We start from the raw sequence: 20,220 nt of genomic DNA, 5'->3' as shown, positions 1-20,220 counted from the left end.
AACAATTTTAATTCAATGAATTCAAAAAATGTGTTGCAAGGTAACGTATGGACTACTTAATGTTTCGTGTTTTGTGTGTGTCTATGAAGTGTCTGACTGGTGGTGCATTACCTGGTAGGCGTGGTCAGTGCGGATGTGGCAGAGCGTGGAGGGAGCTGATTGGCTGAGCAGTGTTGGGACGTGGCTCTGCAAACCATACATGTTGATGTGTTCGGAGTGAGGGACATCAGTGAGCGGTGGCGGGAAGACGGGCGGAGGACCGGCCGTGGTGGGCGAGGTGGGGGTGAGGCTGGACAGGCCCTCGGTCAGGCTGTCCATGTTGACCTCGATCTCTGAGTAGTAGAAGTCCTCCTCTCCGTCGCTGAAGTCGGAGTCGCAGGTTCGCCTGAAGGGGAGAAACAGCAACAACTGAAAATCTTGACTCCCCAAATTTAAGAGGGTTTAATTTAAATTCCATCTTAGAGGTGATAATAAACCACCTGGGGCCTCTTGAAGTTTGGGTCAAGGAACACATGGCCGGTTCAAACTAGTACTTCTTGTACTTGTACTTGCTAATTGCTAATTGCGTGACCACATAATTTTTATTGGTGCATTCGCTTAAGTATTAATACCAGAAAATGAGAAGCACTTACTTTCCTGTATGTATCTGAAATAATTACCTTCACTTCTATCTGATTCATTAATTTGGTGGCACAGGTCCATGATCTCAAATAGATGCTCCTCTGAGGTACATTAGTCTAAAGACTGTTTTCTGTGCAGGAGGCGGGTTGATGACTAAAGTCTGTGATATATTACCACTGCCTTTAGCCCAATATTTTCATCTGACGTTACTCTGGATATTAAGTAGGAAATCGTTCTGTAAATTACTAAAGAATATTTATTCCACTTTACAATATTTCAGGTGTTTACTATTTATTTATGGTTGACTTGAATATAAGTTCAGTGTTTGGGATCCACTTTGAAAAATGGTTCTAAATTCGTTTTTTATTTTAGAAAGAAAACTTGACTTTGTCATAAATAAATAACTTTGCCTAGAGCAACTGATAATTATACCAAAGAATTTGCACACTACATGTGTATTTTATAATAAACTGTGAACATAAAGAGAGGAAGAGCATAATGAATGGATTCTTCAAAAAGATTTACTTTGAATGGTGTCATGGGATCATGGTGCTCAAGAAAGACGCCCGTGTAGACGTTCCGTTTTACTTAAGCACTACTGACCACTTTGTAAACCACAGCCACAACATTAAACCCAGTTACCATCATTACAGTACATTAACACTACAATAAACCCGGTTACTGGTTTTAATGCTGTGGCTGACTGATGGCGGCACAGCTGTCTGAAGCACAGCTGTCTGTTATGTAACAGAAGAGGCTGGAAAGGAGTTAGTCTTCCTGACAGCAGGGGGCAGTGTAAAGCCAGTGTGCTGCAGCGCTCCTCACACAAACAGGCTGCTGATGAAATGACAACAACTGTGAGGGTAATTTCAGTGGATGCTGCAGTCTTCAAAAACTGTTTAGTGTTTAACTAATGCACAGAAAGACACTAGGTCTCTCTCTCTGTCTGCATATACTAATATGTGAGCATAAATTACCATAATTCCAATCCATTTAAAAACATCCTTACAATAACAACTATACAAACCCAGTTACTGCTGCTTCATATTTCACAGGTTGACATATTTAATAATTTATTATAGTGCAGTGCTGGATAAAAGCAGGAAATTGTAACAAGAGCTGTGTTGATAAAACCCTCACAATGTAACTTCATATATGAAAAAATGTGCACGTGTTTTCATTGGTACCACACTGGCTCCCACGTCATGTGTGAAGACAGCGAGTTGGACGGCAGCCAAGCTGTGACAAGTCAGATGTGTGTCCCTTTCCCTGTCGTACCACACAATCTGCATCACACTTTGACACTGTTACTCTAAAGCTCTGGAGGAGGGATTACTTCACTTCACACCTTCACAGTGAATGTCTTTAATAAAGTGGAATAAACAAGCCTGCAGTTCTATAAAATGTATATCAGTGTCCACATTGATTCTGAATATGATGTAGGATTACTTAAATAATGACAAAATTAAGATGATCAATGTGGCTCATGAGTCACAATATCACAATCACACTCCCTGGGCGCGTGGGTGTAGGTGTGCGTTTGTGTGAGTAAGAGTTTAGCTCAGACAACAACTGTGGCTAAAATTAGAACCTTTATGGCAAACAGATAAGATCCCTGCATATGGGACAGTTGATATCCAGGACACACTAAGGGTGTGTTTGATTTTCCCTTGATGACGGGCTACTCACCCCAGGTGGACGGTGCGGATGTGTCGCTGGATCCCTGAGGAAGTGCTGAGGACCTTTTCACAGTTCTTCCACAAGCACTTGAACATCACCTTCATGGAGTTCTGCAGGACAATATTCAAACAAACAAATAAATACGTTAGACAGTTACTGATGTCGACTTCTCAATCTATGCATTTATGCGACAACATCTGTCTTTGGTTTTGCTCTTGGGATTTGAATGTTTCTTCTTCCTTTAGACTAAGATCGGTTTCCTCCTCGGACGGGTATTCTAAGGGAAACAGAGATTTACGCAGTGTGTGTTCTCATGTTCCTCTGTGTGGATCTGACTGGCAAACTGAATAGAAATGCCTTCGTGGGGGATTGAGTGCCACTCTACATGGGGCCAAACACTACACCTCATTAGAAAGCTAATAGAGCAGCAAGTCTATAAAAATAGAAACCAGATATGTGACAAGTTCAGACACATACAAGCGCGAAAGAGGAAGAGAGACAGATAAAAAAAAAAAGACAGGGACAGAAAGGGGACAATAAAACGACACCTTCCTCTGTCTACCTCACAGTACTTTCATGTTCACTGGCAGAATGATGAGCAAATTAAACGCACTGTTTTGACCTCCTGCTGCTGTCTGTGCAGGCTGTGGGATGAGGTGAAGACCTGTTGTACCAGAAATGGGTGTCAGATGCAGCCTGAGGGTGTCACCTTAATGTTTACAACATACATGTAAACACAGACACACAAGCACGTCTGAGACCTCTTTTTAACCTCCGATCGATAAGGGGAATCATTCGGAAATGCTTGCCCTGTCTGATCTTCCTGAAATCTTTCACACACAAAGAACAAGCATAACCCTCCATGCATTAGAAGCAAGTCGCAATAAGATAGATGGAGAGAGTGGGTGTTCTTGTTTCAATTCATTTTCGTATCCTCATATCAGGGGCTGGCAGCTGTCCCGTGAGCAGGCAGGGACCTGCATCACTGCTAATGAAAGGCAGTGGGTGTGTACTCTCATTACCTTTCAACAGCCTGCGGAGAAGGAAGGGCAAGGAACGGGAGGGAGGAAGAGAGCAGGAGAGATAGAAAGAGGAAAATAGATCAAGAGAAGTCGGGGGTGAACAGGTCTTTTAATCAATGGCTCTGTTTGTTTGAATACGCTACTATTAATCTGAACTATTTTTCATTGAAAATCACTTCCTTTCACTTAATGTGACACCAGCATGCTGTTAAACTAGCTGAGTGGAGCTGGCCGCGCTCTGTCACGCTGTTTGAAACAACCTTCCTAATACAAATTACACAGAAAAAGTCCGACGTTAATCCCACAAACAATCACAAATCACTTAATTCCCTAAGTGTTTTTCTTGCATCTTAACACTGTTACAGTAAGACTGGTGATTGCAGTGTTTAATAATCCTCTTAACTCACTGCCAGCACAAATTCAAACAGTCTACAATTCAAGGGGCATCTGCTCAGGGAAGTTTGAGACCTCTGGTGTTGGTGTCAGCTACATCGCAACACAAGAGAGAGAGTACGCTCACATTTGAGCTGTTTTTCAACACAACCCATGTGTCTCTATTCCTCCCAGTGTCATCCCACTACTTCATTTCCTGTCTGCTTATCTATGCTACAGCATTGGTCTCCTGCAGCATCGTCCTTGGAGTCTTTGTGGTTTCATGTATTCTGCGGCTCGATAATCTTCACTGCTGCCCCTCTCCAGGGAGGCTGTATTGCAAACTCCCACAAACTGTGCAGTATATGAGTATCTCCTCTGTCACCATATGGCTGGAGGGAAATATTGAGATTCATTTTACCTCCCGTTACTAACTTGAGCATCAATTCTTCTCTCCTCTGACTGTCCTCGTTTTCATACATCCCATGAACCCTTTTATACTTCCTGCAGAACATCCCTCCCCCGCCTGCCTCCTCTCCTTCATTCTTACTTAACCTTCCCACCTCTCCCCCCTGAAAGGGCTGAAAGGAAAAGAGAAAGCTTCTTTACAGTGAATCGTTTTGATGTTCTGGACTGTTGCTACAGTCAAAAAGAGAGAGGGGGAGGATTGAACGACATTGAACATAATACATCACCCACACAAGCAGAGAGAGAGACGAGCCGTACATCAGAGGCTTGTAAAACTGAATGGTGCTTACATGTTCCCAATGTTTCTGGTGCTTCTTTGCAAAGTCTGCCCCTGCTACTACAACTGCTCTACTGCTAATTAAAGTGACTGAAGCAAATCTGAGTTACTTCTCTGCAATTGTGGACGAGTATTGTCACATTATGACACATGTTCATACGTGGGGTTAAAAATGGAGTTAACGACATCTAGGGCTTCCATGCTAACCGCAAAACCACAGAGAAACTGTGACAGCGACTGTGACAGCGACTGTGGAGGCTTTAAGCTAAAATACACAATAAAGGTCTTTCAGCTTTCACTGTCAAATCTTTAACCAAAACAATGAAAAATGCAGCCACATTGATCAAAAGTCTAATAGTGCACAGAGATAACATTGGAAGACTCAATCTGTCACAACTCGAAAGGTTCTATTCAATCATCAATTCAGTCAAAAAGATTTAAACATTTTCTTAAATTTCTCAAAAAATAAAACAGATAATCATGAGAGTGGGCATTGAAAATAAAAATAAAAATCTTGATCTAGTGAATATAAATGTGGTTTCATGAGGGGTCTGTTGGGCCTTGGTGCAGGTTTGTGCTCTACTGAGGGGCCATTCCAGTTGTACTTCACTTGGACAATTACACAGGTGTTGCATTTCTTTATACCTTACTGCTGACAATACTCACAAAGAATAAGCGTGTAAGTGAAAAGTACTGCATTACTTATGTTGCATTCACAGAACGTTCTAGTGACTTTTTTTTTGGGAGATGAGCTTCCCATGGGATATGATAAATATATGGAAAAAAATTCACTGAATATACATATGAAGCTATTTACAAAACGAAATTCACTGTTACAAGCTGTAACATAGGACAAGACATGAACTTCACATCACATCTCCCATCTTTACCTTTCGCTTCCGAGGTATGGGGTCCTCAAACATGAAGTGCGTGCTCTCTGTGTTATCCTCATTGACATCATCACCCTGGGACGAGAGCAGGAAGTTCTTGGTGTTATCGTTGGAGAGAGGAGGGGACGGTGTGGAGGGCACCGATTGGTCGCTGGTATCCCAGCTCCAGTTGCCGCTGGTCGAACTGCTGTAGCTAGCTGATAGCACCTCTTTCCAAGCCCTGCTGGCTGGCTCTGGGACTGCAGGTTAAAGAGAGCACACATTTAACTTCAGATCAACAGCAAAAAAGCTCTACTGCCCTACTTTAAAAGGCCTGAAATACAAACTGGCAAACAAATCAGAAATGGACATTAAAATCTCTGAGAAGCCCTGAGCTATGACAGCAGGTTTAATATTTACATTCAAATATATTTCATATATTACATATAGTAAACACAGCCACAACATTTTTCATCAAGCTCAGCTGAGCTCAACTGATTAAACTAAACACAGCTTTAATTTCCCTTACAAGGTTTATAATCTACTATTTCTAGTCTTGGCCCACAAACCCTTTCTATACATGTTGGCTTCTCAACAAATACAATCATGCTAAATCTATATAGCTTAATAATTACACTGTGGCAAAACATGGTAAAAATCCAACCGTACACTTTGACATACTAATCCCCATTGGATTAAGTTATACCAAACCATAACTATTCTATATTAATGTAAGGAGACCAATCCCAGCTCAAATGAATATGTAGCATAGATCACTTGTGTAGGATTAGTGCACTCAGGGCTTAATGCAATGAAAATGTGGTGTTATAAATGTGGTTGAAGTGGGGGTTGAAACTTGGTCCACCAGCCCACTGAAGCAGCAGCCCACCAGGGCCTGGTAGTCCTTATGGCTAACTGATGGTGGTGGTTGTCTGTGCAAAAAGGTTCCTGGGACTTGAAGTCAAAGCCAGCTCAAGATGCTAAAAGCCATACTACAGGCTACAAACATGAACCCTCACATTAACTTGAGGGGTGGTAATAAGTATAAGCTCTTGGTCCTGTCCTCAGTCAGAAACTGGAGTCTCAATTTTGTTCCGAGTCCAAGCATAACTTTCAACGCCTGTTCCAACATCGATCATGAGGCATGTAAGGTTTACTGTGGTGAATGATTGTGGCAATGATAACAGTGTCATGTGCTTTATGGTGCTGACCCACAGCATAAACATTTTCCATATACTTATTTTTGAGAACTCTAAGTCATGTGTCCCACTTCACAGAGTGACTATAGCGCTGTAGTAAACCATGTGTCACACCGATAAGGGAAACAAATCACAGCATGAAAAGATCTATTTGAGTTCCTTAAAGAGACAGAATGGGGAAATTGTGAATTACCAAGAAAAACAAGTTAAAATCACAAGCTCCACCAATCATAAAAGACATTATAAGAGAGGCGTGGAGTGAGTGGTGTTAAGAGTTGAGACGCACAATGGAACATACATAGACATTTTTATGACCAAACTGTGATGAATCAAAGACTTCAACCCGCATTCCTACTGTGCAACACTGCGTATTAAATAAATCTTTCATCAAGCATAGCTCCTCCCAAACCCTCAGCATCTTCAAGCAAGACTGGAAGATTGATGAATTATACAAAAAAAACGTATAGAGCTATAGATTTATTACATCCACAGAGGAGGTGGTTTCGTCCCTGTCCGTTTGTTTGCATGTTTGTTTGTCAGCAGGATTACGCAAAAACAACCCAACCTATTTCCACAAAACTTGGAGTAAGAAAGGGACATTGACTAAGAAAGAACCCATTTCATTTTGGAGCAGATCCAGGGTATTTAAACTCTCCTTAGCGTTGAAAGATAGGGCTTTTTTTTTCTTTCTTTTTTTCACATTTTCACATATTTCCAAAGGAATAATTCATGGATCTTGATGGAAAAATCTGGCAGATTAAAGTGACTGATATCTATGAGTGAGTGCACTTTGGTGCTGCTCGATTGAATTTAAAGAGACTGTTGGGCCTTAGTGGAGGTATGTGCTCTACTGAGTGCCATTCTAGTTTCATTTGTTTATACTTGATCCCACTTGGTACCACCATTTCTATCAGGATGCCTCTGGGCCTTCGGGGATATGAAGTACAACATGTTGCTTTACTGAGAGCAAAACAATAGATTTGATTTAATGCTGGGCTTAAAAACTATTTAACACTGACAGGACTTTGACCATCTGGTGCGGTTGGCATGGTGATGGCAACCGCAGCAAGACTTGAAACAGCAAAAGGAACCATAGTGATAAAGTCAGGGCTGAACAGTTGGCACCAAGTACTGGGCTTGGGTAAACAAGCAGGCGTACAAAGATAAGGGAGCAGGGCTTAAAAAAAATAGTAAAACTACCTTTCCATTGGATGGATACAGATTAACACTAAGGTTAAAGCAGGTGAACAATCAGCAGCTCAGTCTGTGCGAACATCAAATGATTTAAGAAGAGTATTTCTTCCCACTGTCCCCTGCTTCACCTTAATGACACTGAGTAACCCCTGACATGATATGAAGTGAATGTCCTAGATTTGTTTAACTCGGTAGATGAGTCAGTATTTTATGAAGGAGCTTCAGCTGTGTGCTGTGTTACATGAAGCTGACACTGGGGGGGCTGTTACCTGTAGAAGCAGAGGAAGGGTGGAGCACCAAAGGGGATGTGGACAGTGAGGTCAGGACGGTGGCAGCCATCACTTCCTTATCAGCGTGACCTGAGGGCTTCCTGCAAAACACACAAATATAGATTGACCAAACAGGAATAAATAAACAGGTGTGGATTATCTCTTGTCCCCAGCTCACCTCGAAGCCAGTTTAGTTATTATTTTTTTGTTTGGACAGTTTCTCAGAGTAATGGAAAATGGTTTAATAAGTGTTCTGTCCAAGCCAGGCCTTGTCCCTAGAGAAAAATTCAAACCTCTGTAGCCTCCCAAAAATATCAAGAAAATTTGATGGAGCAAACAAATCCAACAAGAATAGTAGCCAGTGCACAGATACGTGATATAGCTGGGAAACTTACTATTCTTATGCCTGAGTATGTGCATGTGTGTCTCTGTGTGTGCGTGTATGTACAATTGAAAGCCTCCAGAGTAAAAAGGGTTTTGTGGTGTGTTTCTGCACAGCTTGAGCAACTTCACATCGAGAGGGAGAGGGATGCTTGTTCCTCCCTTCCTGCTCAGTGCACCCCATGCTGAGCTGAGTCCAGGCTCAGCCTAAACCTTATTTATACTACCCACTTGAACTGGCAACAGACACTTACACACAATAATAACAATATACATGCACAGTAATGAGTATGCTTTGGCATCTGGCATTTTTTATAAAAAACGTGACTGGGAACACCAGTAATTTTTGTGCCATCCTGTAATGAACAACACGCTTCACCAGACGGACAATCTATTCTATTTTGCACTTTGCACCTCTGTCCGTTCTGCCCTTGAAAGTTAAATACAGTGGAAATTATCCAAGTCAGGGCCAAGAACACACACACGTAAACACAGACACACACAAGCAGAAAAAAGATTTAAGTACTTTATTTACTTATTTAGTAAAATCCCGTAAAAAAAGGGAGCCATACAATGTGGTGAGCAACCAGGCACTTTGTGTAATATACAGATCCAAACGCTGTAAAAGGTTAAACGAACAAACTAACACAAAGCAGACAGACACTGGTACACAGACGGAGATACACATGGTCTGCAGCTTTAAGAGGTCCATGTCCCGCCCACAGACTCCTCCACTACACAACCAGAGCAAACTGGTTTGAGGCGTTCTGTGAGCCAAGCCCTGAGCCCTGGCAGACATCCACTCCGAGTCTCCGTGCACACACTCACACATACTCAACAAAAAAACTTCACTCTGGAGCCCACAAACACTTTAAAATCTGCAAGCGTACGTGTACCTACTCACGCACACACACACACACACACAAGAAGTGACTATGTTTAAAAAAAACTTTATATGACACAGAAAAAGTTCAGAGTGTCCCAGCTCCCACGCTGAGGAGAATGTGTTGGATGTGGGGCAAACAGTTTGCAGAGGAATGCACCAGATATGAAGGAATCGGAACGTCCTGCAGTGATGTTCACACAAGACACACTGGTGTTACTCTTCAGCGTCTCAAAACATGGGCTACGTGTGTGTGCGCGCGTGTGAGTCTGTGGTCGACGTATTACTAATGTTGTGGGGACCCAAATCGCTTTACACTGTCAAATCACACAGAGATACCATCCTTATGGGGACAAAAAGCAAGTACCCAAGACGTATTTCATTAAATCATAAAATGAAGACATGTTTAAGGTTATAGTCTGTGTGTGTGTGTGTGTGTGTGTGTGTGTGTGTGTGTGTGTGAGTTCTGAATACAACGTTGCCAAAACAGCCAATTCTAAAACAACAACATAGAGAATATCACAGTATAAAAAGAATAACACAGAAGGGGAAAGGCGGTTAATGCAAAACGCGCACAACACAAACACGCACATGCATAAACACACTCACAGTCTGGAGGAGAGATAAAGAGATAACAAGATTAGCCGTGTCCTGTTTCAGTCATTAGCTCTCTTTTCAGCACTGAACAGGGCCGACCAGGGACAAGCTCCTGATTTATGGACCCGTCTATTTTTTTAATAACATTTTTGTGCTGTTTTTCCTCATTCTGCCGCCAACATGGACAACGTGTTGTCAGCTTTACAGAAGTTATGCCTTCAATTCTACAAAATGCATGTTTAGAGTCCCAGTAAAGTCCGATTTGACCTGTGTGGAAAAGTGGTTTACTAATAGCATATCACTTGCAGTCATGCATGTCTGTTTCTAGTGTGTGTGTGTGTGTGTGTGTGTGTGTGTGTGTGTGTGTGTGTGTGTGTGTGTGTGTGTGTGTGTGTGTGTGTGTGTGTGTGTGTGTGACAGATAAGGAAAAACAAAACTATTTGTTGATTCCGGAGTTATCTCAAAGTTGAATATCCCCCTCTCCCCTCTCCGTCACTTATTTATTTCTCTCTCTCTCTCTCCCTCACACACACGCTCACATACACACTCGCACACACAGATACCAACACACACCAGACCCCATTAATACCCGCACACCCTCCCAACCCACTCTGGTTTCCTGACATTGAGCTTTTTCCTTCCTCTGCTTCCCGGCAGAACCTTGATACTCCACCACAGTTGCATTACATCTGGTGTGAGTGTTTGTGTGTGTATGTGTGTGTGTGTGTGTGTGTGTGTGTGTGTGTGTGTGTGTGTGTGTGTGTGTGTGTGCATGTATTAAGCAATAAACAACGACAACGACATGTGAGACACTTTCTCTGAGGGCAATTCGCTGATTGACTCTTACTCAGGCTGACAGAGGTGGAGCTAATCCAATGTTGTCATTAGATTGATTTTCATATCAGTGTTAAAGTTAGGAGCAGATGTTGCCATCTTCTGCCACCATAAAACCAGTTTCCACAGATAATGGCCCTGCTATTCCTGTTCACAGCTCGCTCTAATGAGCAGATACTGTAAATGTCACAATCCTGCCTCTCTGTGAAATAACTATGGAGCCATTAAACTTGGTGGGGGCGTAGGACAAGCTAAAGAGTGGCTGCACTGGCAAGGGAGTAAATCTGTCTGCTTCTTCCTATGTGAGGCTTTATTTTCGAGCAAGTTAAACTTGGGATGCCTTTATTTAGTGCCCAGAAAGAGGCGGCTGGAGAGATCTCTGTCAACAAAAAGCTGGTGTGTGTGTGTGTGTGTTAGACGACAAGGATGTTTTGGGGTTTCTTGGTTTTCAAGCGCCCAAATATGGATGTTTACACGAACCTTTCAGTCCAACCACCTTGCGTTTACGGCAAACAGTAAATCTAATGATGACATGATAAACATAACAGTCTCCTCCCACATATGCAGATGAATACGAGTAGGCACATACCGGCCCTGAGTGGTAACATGATGTATTTATGTAGAGGAGTGACACCATTCATGCTCTGAGCTGTCAAATTTATATCCCCTGTCACTGAAACAATGTGCTTAATGAGACGGGTATTATATCAATCGGAACATCTTAACCTCCTTTTACTTCCCTTGTGTATGTGCGTGTGTGTGTGGGATATGAACATAGCGCATACTCTGGTTGATGTATTTGGCACAGTTAAATATTTTCGCTGTGATATGACCAAAATCTTGCATCCCGATATGGGTCATTTAAAATTGAGTTGCTGATACTTACTACTTCACAATATTGCTAATTTACTGTAAATCCATTGAAAAGTTGATATAAAGTATTTGATTATTTTTGTCATTTTATCTTCAAACCCTTATGCAAATTTCTGATGATGCTGATTCTTGGATTATCCTCTAATTTAATAGTAACCTTAAGCAGGTGTAATGACATTCATCAGCCCAGGAGCTAGCAAGTTAGCCTGTTAGCTGCAGTGAACTGGGGAGCTCTACAGTTTGTTGAAAGACAGTCAGAAGTCACCAGTTTGTTAGTAATATCTCAGATTTAAGGACCATTAGTGGAAACTGAAAAAGTCAACAAGAGCCATCGTGATAGTATTGAATCAAGAGATAAACATATTATCCCAGCTCTATAAAATATGCATGCATAAACAAATACCCACTCTCACATATATAACACCCACTTTCTCGCCTTCCTTCCCCCCTCAGCTTGTATTGGCCTTGACTAGGCCAAAACCCCTCCCCTCTGGCAGCAGCACAACACATGGGCCAACTCAAATCAACAAGCCAGGCATACATGCACACACACACATACACACACCCACACTGAGGAGAGAGGGAGAGAGAGAGAGAGATGAGTAGCAACAACTGGCTCAGAGTGTAGAGAGGGAGAAAGTGTTGTGCGTGTGTGTCTATATGTTGTGTGCTAATAAAGGTTAAGCGCTGTAACCATCATTTATTCCTTGGTGCAGTAAATAACAGCGAGTCGAGGAACAGCCTGAGCATTTTTGTGGGTTGATTTTCACGACTCACTTTATTACTTGAATATGAAAACACTTCCAACAGTGGATTCGATTTCCAAACAAGGTCCTGGGAGGACACTCGGACTTTGACTCTGAAAATGGTGATGTGATGCCACCGTGTTGGCCGTTTGGCCCCCCCTCACACACCGATCCCACCCGGTACTATAGTGGGCTCTCTGCTGTTGTTGGGGAGGCGACGGGGTCTTACCTCTATATTTAACACAGCAACTCTGCTCAAGTTACCAGCACAGAAGAAATCCCACGGATCTTTTTGGTTTATAGCACCTATTACACACATGGTACAAGCCCAGTTAAGATCGAGGCCAAGTGCCACAAATACATCAGTCTTGAGAGCCAACAAACCGGCCGGTCAGGCCACACACACACACGGCAAAAACTCGGCATGTTCATTTGCGGTGCATTGACCTTCATATACGGTGTATTTTTCATCTCTGTTTTCTGCCTAACCTAATGTAATCACTCTCCCTCTCTCCATGTGTATCCCACCTGTTTGGCAGAGCTCAGATTCAGTTTACCAGAACATGACTCCACATGCCCCCCCCCCCCATCTTACATTGCATCTTTTGCTTTGCTTGGAAGAGCAGACGATGGACATTTTAGAGAAACCTTCCAAGTCTTATGATACAATGTGTGATTGTGTCATTGTCAAATGTCAGATTGTAGTTTGATTATCACTTGAAGTCCTGTACAACAAACTGAAGCTCTATCTCGTTACCAGAGGGAAAACAGCTGTGCGTCACACAGGCGGCTTAAAAGAAGAGTTTTAGAAGGTCAAGATAAAAAGAGAAAGGCAGAGTGGAAGGGCCTGGGCAGTATCAGTGGATTTCATTGTTTTGAGTTGGCTGACCACAAAGCTTATCCATTTTTCATCAGGATGATTCAAAGCTGTGCAGAGTTTAATATGGCAGGTCTTGTTTTCACTCGGGATGAACACCGCCAACAATAATCTCTGCTCTCCCCCCTGAGCCCTGGTGGTGGTCACTTTAAATAGCACTTATCCTTCCAATATGTGATCAGCGTCATCCCCAAAACAGGCACCGGGTGTATTTGTGTCTCTGTATGAACTGTATGCATTTGCAAGTGTGCCGACTTCTTTATATCCAAGGCAGCTATGTATGCCTCAGACTGGCATGGAGAGTGGTGTGTGACCTTGGCGATTAAGGAGTCGAAAAACGCTGTCACGCAGACACGTATAAATAAAACCAACTTTCAAACATGGCTCATCGAGATAGGATACACAGTGACACCCGCTGAAGTTTCCGTGCTGCTTTTCTCTCGCCTTTGTTTCTCGCTTTATCTCTCTTGAACACAAACAAATGCAAATGCACATGGCGGCCGAGATACGCACATCAAGCATGAGGGTTATGTTTTTAGTCATGAGGCAGCCGTCTTCCTTAGGGGAAGCTTTTTTTGTCAATTCATCTCTAAAAACATATGTTCTCTTTCTCTTCTGAGAGAACGAGAGGGAGGCTGGCAGAGAGAGAGAGAGAGAGAGAGAGAGAGAGATGGAAACCACAAAACCACACGAGAATTGTTAACCATACATTTTTCTGTCACATGTCCTGATATGCATCTCTCTTTACTTTATCCTTTGGGTCTGTTCGAGGCTCAAAGCAAACAGATTGGCTCGAAAAATGAACTGGGACTATGCCCTGCGGATGCGTTATCCTAAAGCTTTCAAAATCATAAATGAAGATGTAGATGAAGGCGATGGTATGATGTAATCAAACGATTTCCTCCTGCATAATGAGGTAAAGTTGTGACAACTGAGGCTATTAAAACTGACCAGGCTGGTGTTGATGGTCGTCTGTCTGCTGTGTGCCCCCCCGACAGCTGCCCCATCCACACCCACTATTAATAGAACACCCACCGCTCTTCGTCCAACTATCCCTCAGTCGTTGCTCGTCATCATCACGCCTCGACTCCACAGTATTATGTAACCTCCTCTGTCCCTCTATCCCAGCCAAGAGACGGATAGTCAGCAGTAAACAGTCTAGCCCCTGACCTAATACGAGGCTTCACACCCCCGCCCATTTGTCAGCCGTGATCCTCTCCTTCTGTCGTGATCACTCTCTCGACTCTTGTTCAGTTTTTTTTCCTATGATCTCTTTGTACAACACAGAAGATTTGGCAAATGCGCAATTAATATGAATTTAAATGTAAACCTGTGCCTAAGCTTTAGGCCTTGCTGTTGCAATGTGTGAATGCATGTGTGTGTCTGTGTGTGTGTGTGTGCAGTCTATAACTGTGTTGCCCATTGCCAAACTCCCTGGGCTCTGAACCCCATAGAGAGGCAGGGGCTGTTAGGCAGGAGCCGTGTCTCTTAAACGTGGGCTGAGAGAGTAATGGCTATTCAGTCCTGGGACAAACGGCCCTCTCTTTCTCTCTCTTGATCCTCGAATGCAATCTGTCGCCTTAGGGCCAAACACAAACAACGGACTGCTTTGTTCTGGGAAAATAATAATGGACAGGATAGACGGAGCAGGCGGCCGAGGTGTCTGACCTACATGTCATAAACTACACAGACACAATAATATAAAAACATATATAACTTTAACGACAAACTGACAAGTCATCTGTCAGTGAACGGGCGTTTATTCTGCGTGGAGTAACTCGTATGAACATCTCGGATCTAGATCAGAGCCGTGCTTGTAGCGCAAGTTCCACACAGAGAAAAATGTTGACACAGCAAAAGCAATTAACAGGCTGACGACAGAGAGGATCCTGACGCACAAAGCGACATGCATGCCCTGCCCACAACACGTGGAGGCAGCTAAACGTGGTGCAATTGTGGGTCATTACATCTGAAGTACGAGTCCCACACTGCATGTCAGACCAGTGCTGGAAAAAACACTGGTTGAACATTAGTTTGGCACCTTTGCTTGACTTTAACCAACAAATTATAAGTTACATAATGTTCTATTAAGTATTACATACTGCTGCTAAATGTAACACCATCAAACAGATGACAATATGTGGAGAAAAGAATCTGAGGATATACATTACACAACACCAGTATACTGCTTTTGGTCAATAAGCAAACTAACTAACAGCTACAGGTAACTCACTTTATTACCCCCATGTCACTTCAGGCCAAACAGAAAGATTAACTTGTAGCTATAGCAACTTCCCCCGCAACTTCTCTCAGTCCCTGCTGTAACAATGCTGTTGCTAAGGGAGAGCAGGGCAGTTTCTCTTTTTTCCGTCTTCTAGCAAGGGAGACAACAATGATAGACAAAAAAATGCCTCCTTATCAAAAGTCCATTTTCAGTTTCATTTCTCATTACATTTTCACAAGGTTTTGATTCTCCAGAAACAAGATGTGTGTTATCCACTGAGCCTCCGAAAAAGAAACTGCCTGTTCATTGTGTGGATGTTAAGAGAAACCAGATCATGTTGTTAAGAGAAACCAGATCGAATCACAGCAGGAAAAGTTAAATCTACATATAGTTAACTATGCCTGTTTCCATCTGACTTTGAAAAAAAAAAGAATTCAAAGGATGTAACAACCCAGACTCTGAAAAAACAAGTAAAATAGCCAAGAAAAGAGGGAAATAAAACCCAAATTAAACAGAAGAAACAAGTCTTGGAGCACAGATTAAAATGCTGGAGTGCCTCAAAGCAGTCCGTTCTCTTCAGCATTCTTAGTTTGTTCCTCATTCTTCTCCCCCTCTCGCCTGCTCTTCAGATTTGCCCTTCTGCCATCACAAGCCAGAGCAGGCCTTTGCCTAGTTTCCTGTGTTTTGCAAAAGCAGCCCATTGCTGTTCCAAAGCCACTCTGCTCTAGTAACTCCCATGAACCAAACATCTGCAGGGCAGCACCACACAGACAACAACTCCAGCCAGTAAAATAAACTGATCCATATCTTTTTTTTTTCTAGAAAGAGAAAGTGACAGATTCGGAGCTCAGAGGAATGAAGTGCTGAAAGCATTGAAAGGTGTCGAAGAATTATTGCTGCAGATTCCAAAGGAAGTGTGACTCTTTTTCTTTCTTTGTGTTTTTTCGTAAGTCTGTGTGAATAATAATACATTTACATTTTGTTCAACTGAACAAATTAATAGATTTACCCTATCAAACACTCAATGCCTGTATGTGCTTCTTCTTGTACACAAATGTTAACAACTATAACAACACAGGATTAGTAGCGGTTTAAGCACATTAATAGTTTGATTTTCAGCCATGACCGAGTCTGATTCATTAAGCGAATAAAGCAGCTCCCACCATCACTTCAAATTAACTATTTGTTGCCTCAGCTGCTTTGTCACAAGCTCTTAACAGAAAGAGATTTGTCCACCAAGCAGCTGAGTGTCTCAGTCCGTCGCACCTACAACATCTCCCATTTGAATTGTTTATGGTTTATATCTTAGCATTTTAAATACGCATTTGAATTTAACAACGGCTCCAAAACATTTGAACTACAAAATGCGACTAGAGTAGCACTCAGGAAAGTGCATTCCTCTGCCAAGGCCCAACAGTCCCCTTAAGAAACCACATTCAAATTCACCAGATCCAGATTTGGAGATGGGCCATTTTACACACACTCATAAATATCAGTCTCCTAAATATGTCAGACTTTGTTTCATCAAGATCCATGAATTATTCTCTAAGAAATGTTCAATCTCGCAAAGAAAAAAAATCCTAGATCACCCCCACCCTCTACGCTCACCGAAATTTTATGGATTCTTTCCTGACCCATGCCACATCCTTCCACCAACTTTTATGATAAACCACTTTGTAAATGTTGATATAATCCTGCTAAATAACAAACAAACAAACGCAAATGAAAAGCACCTTGGTCTAGGTACTAAATATATATCTACATATTTACAGGCCATAAGTATTGAAAGAATATGAAAAATAAAAAATAATTTCTCAACTGACCCCAAGTGAAAAACAGACCTGTGCTTAGCATTTACAAACCTAGACAATACTCATAATATACATGTTGCATGGTATCTGTGTGTTAAGATAGTTTGTGTGAAAGAGAAGCTTATTTTTACTTTTTAATGGTGGGAGTGAGTGTGCTTTAAATTCCCTAGTGTGGCTCCTATCCTTAGGACTAGGAGTAGCCCCTGTGTTTCACCCTATCCGCAGGCCAAACTGGGCCCCATCAGACTGGATACTGCCAGATATAGAAAAAAAATTAAGTTTCCCAGTAGATCCTCTGGCCCAGTGCCTCCAAAAGCTATTCACCCCTCTCCAAATTATCAGTGTTTCAACATCCTACAGATGGAGGCAGTTGAACTATTGGGAATAAGGAAAGGAAAATGGCCCCTCTATCACCCTTCAATGCCAACAACAGAATAGTTAACAAGATGAATGGAGGCAATAAGAGCACATTATAAAAACACTGGAGAGATGATGATAAAACAGAGAGTAATCCGGGACCCTGACTCAGGTTTTTTTTTAGACATTTATCATTTCTAAACACAATGACTATTTGTTGGATGTGAGAGCTGAGTAATTAATAACATGGCCAAACCTGAGCAAGGGTCAGATCAGAGCAGACTGGTTCTCCTGAACCTCCAAACAGGCAGATGGGAGAACGTTCAGACTCAGCTACCAGCCTTGGCCCAAGGAAAGTTGTGACTTGTATTTTTGTCAGACAGACGAAGCAAAAACACTATCGCAAAATCTTGAAGATTAAATTACAACAGTAGGTTTTGTTGACTTAAAGTAGAAACACCTACACACACTGAGTTTTGTCAACTACTGTTCCAAAGGTCATGAGTGGACAGTCAAATCTAGTGTTTTAATGCTTTTTCTCAAAATACTGTGCAATTAAAAAAAATCACAGGATAATTTAGTAATCTAATTAAATTTAAACAACAGGAGACAACAATTTCACATTAAAATAGCAGCTTCAAAATCCTTTTTCATGTCACACTGACTTGTTATAGGGAGAATGTTGCCTCTTTCATTCCCACTCCACACTTCTTGCACTATGTGACTTTGGTGTGTGGGTTCAATCTCTTGCCAGAGGTGCCAAACAGAGTGATAGTCTGCAGCTTAAAATGTCGGTGATGTTTGACTTTAAATCAGTTAAAAAGACGTATTGGGTGAAGACACTTAAAATATCAAGAATTCCACACAGGGTTTGGACTACACGCTTGAGAGATTGATTGACTTTGTTTTCTGCACAGGAAAACCACAACACAGCAGAATTATTAAGCATTTGCGACTGCAGAGGCTGCTGTTGCTCTGCAAAAGTTATGTAGTGATGCTTTAATAATTTAACTTTATTAATCTTGTCAGCAGATAAAAAGCCGCCAATCGGGGCCGTTACAGTTTTAAAGGTTTAAAGGCTGTGTAATGCTGTTGGGACACTAGACAGGAGCCTTGTGTGAAGCTACCGAAGCTTAAATCAGATCCAGCGTCAGAAATATCACCATACCGCTACACCACATTTATCCACACACTCACAGGCGCGCACACATGCACGTACTTGGAACATAAAGTCCCCTGTAGTGCACTTACATCTCGTAATAAATCTGGTCCAATGTACAGAATCTGGCATGCCACCCCGCAGACCGAAACAGCTGCTCAGCTTTACATATACAAGATGTACAGCACTCCCTTGTTCCCCTATAGAGAGATGACCTTACTTATCCCCTGTTTTCACATCCTTTTTTTTCTCCTCTGCTCTTGGCCTGACAGTCGTACAGGGCAACATTGTCGTCACGTAGTTATAGTCCATTTGCTACAACCCACATCTTGATCACATTTCCTGTAACTGTGCAATGTGTGCCATTTGTTAATAGTACACTGTTAAATCTAAAAGAACAGGGTGGGGATGTGATGAACAACGTGTTTATGAGGGATCTCTTCCTGTGATGTCTTCTTCAGACTAAATGAAAGAAAGGGACCGAAGGGAAGTCAAAATAAAAAAAAATATTTTTAATAGAGCCACTTTGTGTTTTTAAAGATATACATTCTTAATATGGGATATGATGCAACAAAACTGGTGTTAATTTGAGGGAAATTACAGTCAGAAAATCGTACATTTACTTGTGTTATACTTTCTATTCCTCTTCCTCCCTGTCTCTCCAGCCCTCGTTCTTCCATCGTTTCCTCACAGTGTAATTATGGTGAACAAAACACTGTGTAAACACAAGTTTGTATATATATAGTGACCATGGTGTTGATTCTTGGTTCAAACCAGATTGGGGCAGATTGAACAGGAGGGAGGAGGAGCAAAAGCTGTTAAGTAATAGGAGATCGGCTCCGTCCTCTCATAAATCACAAGTGAGGGAACAGAACAAGAAGAAGAAAAAAGTGACCATTTGCATCTCTGGGTGAAAACCAAGTGTAGGTGGAAACACAGTCCATCAGAGGAGAGTGAAAATGACCAGATAGTGAAAATCTCAGAGTACACCCATGCCCTGGAGGAACAGCTACAAGAGTTTGTGGGGTTACTTGGGAAGTGATCAGGGTTCTGCACCTGACGGAACAGCTTCACACACTCAGTGCTTTGTGCAGTGGCATGTTGGTGCTGGAAGCCGCCACCACTAAAATGAAGTGTGGATACTTTCACCAGGCCGGAAATCTCCACGTTATCTTGGCAGCAGTCACATGCGTCCAGGGGTGTGTGTCGGCTCCTGTTTTAAAGAGACTTCTCGGCGGAAAGAAACTTATCTTAGCCAAAACTACTTTTTGGAGTCATACAGACTAGGTATGACTGTTAAATGTATTTTTTAACATTACGTAAAATTAAAGACTAATTTGAAACTAGAGCTGCAAAAAATTGACAAAATTCACCAGAGAAGAATCATCAAAAGATGATATATCTCACCTCCATTTGTTCATCTGCTCATTGATCTTCCACTAGAAAGTAGTGCAAGCAATATTCACAAGGTGGGAAAGAATCAAAGTGAAGAACTGCATGTAAGATA

General features: G+C 42.0%; 1 protein-coding gene across 2 annotated transcripts in view; it reads right to left on the bottom strand.

Moving 5' to 3' along the window:
- Nucleotides 1-20,220, bottom strand: part of slc2a4rg (SLC2A4 regulator) — a 39,071-nt gene that overhangs the window by 9,171 nt on the left and 9,680 nt on the right. For both annotated transcript variants that reach the window (XM_061075500.1, XM_061075501.1), the window contains exons 3-6: nucleotides 7,972-8,072; nucleotides 5,331-5,569; nucleotides 2,311-2,411; nucleotides 112-385 (exon numbers count right to left, since the gene is read on the bottom strand). In XM_061075500.1, the coding sequence (XP_060931483.1) occupies nucleotides 112-385; nucleotides 2,311-2,411; nucleotides 5,331-5,569; nucleotides 7,972-8,072 (715 nt within the window). The remainder of the gene's footprint in view (nucleotides 1-111; nucleotides 386-2,310; nucleotides 2,412-5,330; nucleotides 5,570-7,971; nucleotides 8,073-20,220) is intronic.

This window comes from Limanda limanda, chromosome 7, assembly GCF_963576545.1.
Source record: "Limanda limanda chromosome 7, fLimLim1.1, whole genome shotgun sequence".
Lineage (NCBI taxonomy): Eukaryota > Metazoa > Chordata > Actinopteri > Pleuronectiformes > Pleuronectidae > Limanda > Limanda limanda.
Note: the sequence above shows the minus strand (reverse complement) of the source record. Positions and strands in the feature narration are given on the sequence as shown.